The following is an 8,077-nucleotide window of genomic DNA, read 5'->3' on the forward strand; positions in this document are numbered from 1 at the left end:
GGGAACACCAGTGAGGGGAACACCAGCGAGAAGGCACCAGCCTAGACCCTGCTTCTTCTTACATCCGGGAGAAAAAATAGCCCTCTCTCTGCAAATACCTAGCTGCTGGAGTCTTTGTGGGGCTGGGGAAATGAGGCCCTTTGGGGGCAGCTCTCTCCTGGAACTATCCCCAGGAGGGGACCAAAGGCAAAGCAGGACCCTGCAAGCTGACTGAATTATTAGAAAAGAGAAGACACCAGGCCAAGAGGCCCAATGGACTAGTCACCAGCTGAGTTTGTCAACTGGATTGTCATATTCCCATTTGACAGAGGAAGAAACTGAACCTCAAGTGGAATATCCATATAAAAAACAGCTGGGGTGTATGCCCAGGTGTGGATAGCTCTAAAACCCCCATTATCAATCCTTGGGTGGGAAGGTAAGACCAGAGCCAGTGTTCATGAAGCACCAGCCAAGTTTCACGTGCTGGCAAATTCTGCACTCAGGATCCCAGCCTCACACCTCCCGAGAGCAGAGCTCCACCCCTACCCACTTTGCAGGATGGGAAACTCCTGCCTGGAAAGGGAAAAGGGTCTGTAGCAACAATGCAGGACCCTAGCCGGGCCCGTGACCCCTGAAGCGCTCACCTGGCCCAGGTTGTCAAAGTTGTACTTGTGATGCACCCAGCGATAGTTGGCAGCCACGCAGTCAGATCTGTTGGTGATGTTGCGGGTATCCACTCCCAGACAGTGGTAGAACTTTCCCTTGAACAGCTGTGCACAAGGAGGGGAGAGCTGGTTGCTCGGGGTGAGGGAGGCACAATCAGAGGAGGGGAAGCTTCCCCAGGAACTGACCCACACAACCTGCCCCGTGCTCAGTCAGCCCAGCTTGGCTCTGCCTCCTTCACTTGGCTCCATCAAGACCACCTGAGTCCCCATGTGAGTGAATACAGGTACGAGGGCAGAGCGCATGCGGGGGGGGGAGGGGGGAGTAGGTATGAATAGGCTGGGCTGGGCTCTTTGTCACCCCGTCAAGTGGGCACCCCCTCACCTGCACCCCCAGGATGCCGAAGATGATAAAGAAGGCACAGCAGATGAGCACAATGTTGCCAATGGGTTTAAGGGAGGAGATGAGCGTCTCTACCACCAGCTTCAAGCCAGGGGCCCGGCTAATGACCCTGCAGGCAGGCAAGGAAGGACGGGGCACTGAGTCAACAGAGAGACAGCCCCAACTCAGTTCACAGTCACCAGGCCTCCTGAGAGGTGAGGTTCCAACAGGGAAATGAAGAGACAGTTGCCAGGTTACCTAGGATGGGGGTGAGCAGCGATCTCTACCTAGGTCAACACACAGAAGGACACTTGACCCCTCACCCAGTACCCATGCGGGACACATTACACACGAGAGATGGCAGTGAGCCACCCAGGAACACAGAGGAAGTCACACTATGAAAGCCATTTGAGCACCTGCCCTAGGCTCTCTGGTTCCTCCCCCAGCAGTGTGGTATGCTTGGCACAATGCTCTTGGGAGCCTGCATTGTCAAGCCAGAGTGACGACCCACTTAGACTCGGGTAATTTCCCTACACGGCGCACCACCTTGTCCTACACTTCACCCCTACCATTGTGGCAGGGTCTTTACCTCAAAGGACGTAAGGTGCGTAGGAGTCGCAGGACCCGGAGGACTCCCAGAATCTTGGCTCCCCCCGCGGAGGCCACAGATACCACGATATCAATGATGGACACAAAGACCAGGAAGCCATCCAGTACATTCCAGCTGCTGCGTAAGTACGCCTGCTCGCCAAAGTACAGGCCCAGAGAAACCACCTGGGGACAGGGTTAGGGTCAAGCCTTTGGAAGTGGAGGGGTCCAGAAGACTCCCCTCAAGGGGCAGGACAACGGGAGGTCAGGTCCACCTCCTATAAAGAGGTGATAGGTGGGGTGTGGCTCATGATGGCTCTTCTGAAGGCTGGTGATGGGCAGGAAGGAGCAGGTCTGGGCCCAGGGAAGGCTCCAAGCTATGGTCTCAGAGAACAACAATGAGATCTCAATCCAAAGCCACCCACACTGGGAGCCCCCCAGGGTAATGCATCTACCCAAACATGCCCTTCTAGCTGGGTTTAATAATTGGAGAAGAGGGAAGCATTGATCCCCTCTCATCCCAGAGCTCTGCCCAGGGTCTAGAGCCCAACAGGAAGGACCTCTGGGGCTTGTGGAATGTTGCTGAGTGCCAGGCCAGCAGGAGGGGTGAGGCCTAAGCCAGGGGCTCCAGGTGGGAGTGGGAAGGATGCAGGTGAAGCCCACAACCTTCAGTGTCATCTCGCCCACGAAGATGGCTGTGAAGATGTAGTTAGACACCGTGAGGAAGATGCGCTCCTGAAAGAATGGGAGAAGCCATGAGTCCAAGTCTTCCACAGCTGTCCATGTGCCTAATCAGCCTCTGCTTCAGCCAGGAACAGCCACGATAGCTACCGCTAAGTATCTGGCTTAGCCGAGCTCTTCCTGGGCTCCCCCACCTTGGCCATCCCCAGTGTTGAGAGCCTCTGCCCAGCCCCAGGGCAGCAGCCACTCACAGTGCTCCCGGCTTCAATCTGAGGCCTCTCCAGGGCAATGGTGATGCAGTTGAGGAAGATGAAGGCCAAGACCACGTAGTCAAAGAGCTTGTGAGCTATGATGGTCTGACAGAGGATCCGGAACCTAAGTGGAAGTCAGGAAACCCCTGGAGGGTCAGTTTGACCAGAAGAAAGATGGAGGACCAATACACACTCTCGGACCATAATGGCTGAGAGGAAGAGATTCCTCTCCCTTCTTGTAGCCATTCAACAGGTGCCAACTTTACATCTGCCAAAGGTGCCCAACTGGAGCCTCCTCCCCAACCATACACCCTATGTAATGAGGTCAACCAGCTGCCTCCAACACCCAACACAAAGGCCTCTGATGGGAAGGGCTCCATCTGAGCTTTCAGGCTGGATTGTGCATCTGACCAGGCTTGTGCCCAACACAGGAGATGCTCACGAAAGCCGAGGAGGGCCATCTGGACCCCTCCCCCTTCCCTTGAAGACCCTCCTCTCTCTAGCATATAGAGGCGCCCTTCCAAACATGTCACCCTCCTCCTCTGGCCCTCACCCAGCCAGCCACCACTCACTTGTTCTCAGGGGAGAAGAGGTAGACGGACCAGTCCTCACGGACTTCACACCAGTCAGGCTTGTAGACATCGATCATCTTGCGGACCCGGAAACACAGGGTCTGGCAAGACAAGGAATTGGGTGCCAGGGTTGGTGGTGCACAGAGCTGCCCATCTCTTCCCACTCTACCAGCCACGGAATGAACTCTGAACAAGATCTTACTCCAGACCCCAACCAAAGGATTGGTAACAGTAGGTGGGGGGGGGGAGTTCTAGCCCCGCCCTCCAGCTCCTCCCTCCAGCCCCACCCACCATTCCAGGACAACCCAAAGCCATGTCTCTTGAATCTGCCTCGTCCCAGCCCTGTCTGTAGACTGCTTTTACAATCCAGCTTCTCAGGGGTCCTGTCCAGTCCCAACTCACGTAATCGATCTCCTCCTCGTCTTCCCCACGGTCGCGGCGGTCATCCATCTTGGTGAAGACATCCTTGGCGATGTTGGGCATTCTGCCATTGCAATCCTCATGCCCCGGAGCCTGGCCCGCTGCCCTCCAAACAGTCCGCGAGTGAGCGCCCACCACGGGCACCAGCTCTGCCAGGTCTACCGAGTCTCTAGTATCGAGGGACAGGGTCCGGCGGTGGTGGCGGTGACGGTGTGCAAGGTGGGGTCCATGGTGAGCATGGTGGGCGTGTGGGGCATGCAAGGGTGCAGTGCGGCATGGCGCCTCCTCCCGGGCACCCTCACAGGCCCTGGCGCAGCTGCCACCATGCTCCCCCGACAGCAGGGACTCGTGCTCAGCTGAGGGTGGCTTGTGCTTCAGGCTGTTCCAGCTGGAGCGGCGGCTGGCCCAGGTCCCGCTACGTCCCCAGGGCCCATAGTAGGAGCTCCGGGAGCTGGACTGCGGAGAGGCCCAGGCTTGGATCAGCAGTCACCCACACCGTAATCTAGCACCAAGGCCCGAACCTCCTGCAAGCCATGCTAGAGTGAGCCCACCCACGCCAATGTATGACTGGCAATAAACCCCCTCCTTCTTTGAGGAAACTATATAGTAAATAAGGGCCTACTTTACAGGTAAGAAAACTGAGGCTCAGGGAAAGGTGATAATTTGCTTACTTTTACACAGCTCAGAGGTGGCAGAGGCCAGATTAACCTCACCTCCAAAGTCAAGATGAAATCCCAGGTCTCTCCACCACACCACAGCCTTTCCTACCCTACCCTTTCATTCCAGCTACCAAGACCTATTCTGGCACAGAGCACCCAGAACTGCCATAAACACAGACCCTGACTGGTTTAAACTAGATAGTGTGGTACCCTAGCCAGGGCACTTCCTACCACGGTCCCTCAGTGCCTTCCACCTCCAGCAAGGAGCATCCATCATAGCACACACAAGACTCACCAAGGAACGCTGGTCGTAGCTCATCCTGCCCAATGACATGACACTGCTTTTGCGGGAGTCGAGGGCCACCAGTACCGGGTCTGGCTGCAGTGAGAGGCGAGGGGCAGGGCCCATGGCACCAGCAGAACACAGATGCCCACCCAGGGGGAGGCTAGGGTCCAGATGTCCATTGGGTGTCATAGGTATCGGGCAGAGCTTGAGATCTGGAGGTGTGAGATGAAGAAAGCAGACAGACAGACAGACAGACAGACAGACAGACAGACAGACATGAGCCAATCAGGAGATGTATGTAGATGGAGAGCTTTTTCTGGGGAGACATCCTTGACCAGGAAATCCCGGAGGTTGCCACCTACTTCACACGCCTTCCTCCATCCTCCTTGCAAGGCTGTTTATTTACATCTTCATGAACCCTTCCTTCTGTTCTGGGGCCTCGACCTCCACCCAGCAGGAGAACCTCACTCCCATGCTCACAGGCAGACACTGTCTTCTTGGGTTACCCTGGCCACTGGGCTTGGTTGGAGAAGGCTACCCTAGTGGTAGCAGACATAACCAGAACACAGGCCACATCCTAAAACACTGGGGCTTTAACTCAGGGTCCTATAGGGCAGCAGGTGGGCTTTCTAGGAGAACCCAGGAGGTCTGTGAATGTCCATTTCTGAAGCCAGGCATCTCTTTTGGATATAATTGTAAAAAAACAGACCAGTGGCAATCCCGGAGCCCAGGCTTCATGGGGAAGCCATTGTACCCTATGTCCACCTGGGAATCTACAGAAGGCTCCTGACCCTGAGTGGAAAGTGGACGTGTGCTTACCCCCGCTACTGTCCAGGCCCCCTGGCAGCTTGTCAAACTCCTCCATGTTGGATGAACTCTGGTCCTCGTCAGAGTAGGAGCGATTAGCATCACCCTGGAAATCAGCTCACATTGACACAGGTCGGCTCTGCCTTTTCCTACCCTTGGGATTTTTCAATGGGTGCTTCCACCCTCCTTTTACAGACGGGGAAAGTGGTTCAGAACGGGGACCTGAGAGGTTAGTGAGGACGTCGGCCACAAAGCCCAGTCTTCCTGATCTCCAGGACTCCCCAAAGCCTCACAGATGGAGGGAGAGGCAGGCTCTGGAAAGCCAGGTCTTGGAAGCTTTAGAATCTGAGGTAGTGAAGGCACCCATACTGGATGCAGCTTCCATTTGCTTCCAGGATCGGGATGGGAAACTTGCTGCCTCAGACAGCTCTACCTCAGGGGGACGTTTCTTGCTAAAATTATAAGCTGGTACTTATCCCCCAACCAGGCTCCCTGTCCCCTGCCCAGTGGCCTGCCCCGGGCGATAGTTACCTCAGCCTGGAAGCCCTCTACCAGGATGGCCACCAGGAGATTGAAGAGTACATAATTGCCAAAGGTCATGAGGGCAACAAAGTAGAGGGAAGCCCATGGAGTGGTGGAGGCCATGCCATTGTAGAGGACAACGTTCCAGTCCTCCTGCGTGAGGATCTGTCGAAAAGGATACAAATTCAGCCCTGGAATCCTCCCAAGCCCAGGCTGTTAGCCCAAGACCGTCCAGGACCTGCCATCCAGACGCTTCTCCCTACACACCCCTGAAATCCAAGAGCTGTCAGCTATCACTCACCTGGAACACTGTGACAATGGCCCACAGTAAGGAGTCAAAGTTCTTCCTGTCGGGGACTGTGTCTCCTGTGTCCGTGCGGAGGCTGAATTTGCAGCCGAAGATATGCATCCCAAGGATGCTGTGCAAGAGAAGGAGCGGCTCGTGAGACTTAGCACACTGAGCTCTCTGCAGCTGCCGAGACCACCCAGAGCCAGAAGAGAGGGCAATCTCAAGTCCGTGTTAATAGAGGGGAATGTCGGGGCTCAGAGGAAGGACCTGCCCAGAGCCCTCAGGGTTGAGTGATGGCGTTGGGTTCACAGCCAGATTCTCCCTCCCCCAGCCTCATGCCCACAGCCCCTATCAGGTTCCCCAGTGTTGAGTCCTGGCTGGGCAGGGCGCACCTGAAGATGAAGATGAAGAGCATGAGCAGCATGCAGAAGGTGGCCACGTTGTCCATGGTCTTCATGAGCACCACGAGCTGGCGCCGCAGCGCCGGCATGAAGCGCACCAGCTTCAGCACCCGCAGCAGCCGGAAGGTGCGCAGCACCGACAGGCCTCCGTCCGCCTGTCCCACGATTTCCCAGATGCTGCAGCCAGTGTTGAGGGGGGGGCAGAGGGGGTCAGTGGGAGGCCAAGAGGACGGGAAGATGGAAGAGGTAGACAGGGCAAGGAGGACAGAGAAACAGCTTGCATCATCCATCCATCCATCCAACAAATGGTGTTGGGTGCTACTCCACAGCACCCCTTAAATCAGGTTTTCTTAGCCAGGAGCCCATGGGTCCTGCATTAAGAAGCCTGTGGCTCTTGAGTTGGTGAGATACCTGAGCAGGTCAAGAAGCTTGGAACCAAGCCTGATGACCTGAGTTCAATCCTCAGGACCCACATAGTAGGAGAGAAGTGACTCCTGCCAAGTTATCCTCTGACCTGCACACACACACACACATACACACACACACACACACGTTCATATGCACACTTGTAAAGAAGGACAAAGCAGCCAGGTGGTGGTGGTGCACGCCTTTAATCCCAGCACTCAGGAGGCAGATATAGATGTATCTCTGTGAGTTCAAGGCCAGCCTGGTCTACAGAGTGAGTTCCAGAACAGGCTCCAAAGCTGCACAGAGAAACCCTGTCTCAAAAAACTTAGAAGAAAAAAAAAAAACGAGAAGGCAGCAGTCTTTGTCTAAAGCCTCACAAAGCTCTGGATGTCACTGTCCTCTCTCTGAGGTTGTGTGCTTCTTTTGATTATGAACATAAACAACAAACCAGAGATTCAGCCAGAGCCATGAATTCATGGGCAATCAGAATAGCTAATATCTTCAGGTGGCATAATGACTGATGAGGCCATTTCTGTGTTTCCAACCCCTGTTTGGAACTCGGTGGCCTCAGACTCACTGTGACCCCGACTGAGCACATTAATGCAGAAGCATAGATTACTAAATGACCAGTTTATTCGGTATTTGTCAGTAAGAGTTTCTTTTGTCATTCAGAGACTTCCTGTGCTATCAGGGCTTGGGGCTCTCACTCCCGCTCCTCAGCTTCGAGGTGGCAGTGTGGTTACCTGATGATGACAATGATGCTGTCAAAGATGTTGTAAGGGTTTCGCAGGTAGTCGAAGAGCCCAAAGGCAGCCAGCTTCAGGATCATCTCCAGGGCAAACATGCTGGTGAAGACGACATTACAGATCTCCAGAATGTTGGTCAGCTCCTCAGGCTGTGGGATGTAGGGTGAAGAACACGTGACCCTGGTGTGTCCCTGTCATGGCACTGTAGTCTTTAGGGCTTCTTGGCTGTGCTACCTTTGGATCCTGGGGTGGCGTCTGCCAAGGAGTGAGGCAGCCCACCAGTGATGCTGTACTGTGCACTGGGAGGCATTACTACCCATGCTACAGATGGATCAGCCGCTCACACACTGCCAGGAAGCAGAAATCAAAAGACAGGGTACCTACTGCATGCCAGGCACAACCCTAGGCACAGGACGCCTCCACA

At 55.1% G+C, this 8,077-nt stretch overlaps 1 protein-coding gene across 1 annotated transcript; it reads right to left on the reverse strand.

Moving 5' to 3' along the window:
• Window positions 1-529: 529 nt before the first annotated feature.
• On the reverse strand, window positions 530-7,874 carry LOC101993523 (voltage-dependent T-type calcium channel subunit alpha-1I-like; the record flags this gene model as incomplete). The annotated part of the gene is made up of 13 exons (XM_005372291.2): window positions 7,651-7,874; window positions 6,491-6,676; window positions 6,111-6,228; window positions 5,819-5,974; window positions 5,300-5,393; window positions 4,490-4,692; window positions 3,518-3,991; window positions 3,116-3,216; window positions 2,544-2,667; window positions 2,278-2,346; window positions 1,613-1,797; window positions 1,027-1,153; window positions 530-749 (listed from the first exon to the last, which is right to left on the reverse strand). Coding segments are annotated over exons 1-13 (2,158 nt in total), but the record flags the coding sequence as incomplete, so codon positions are not given.
• Between the last annotated feature and the right edge of the window lie 203 nt (window positions 7,875-8,077).

This window comes from Microtus ochrogaster, unplaced genomic scaffold, assembly GCF_000317375.1.
Source record: "Microtus ochrogaster isolate Prairie Vole_2 unplaced genomic scaffold, MicOch1.0 UNK883, whole genome shotgun sequence".
NCBI lineage: Eukaryota > Metazoa > Chordata > Mammalia > Rodentia > Cricetidae > Microtus > Microtus ochrogaster.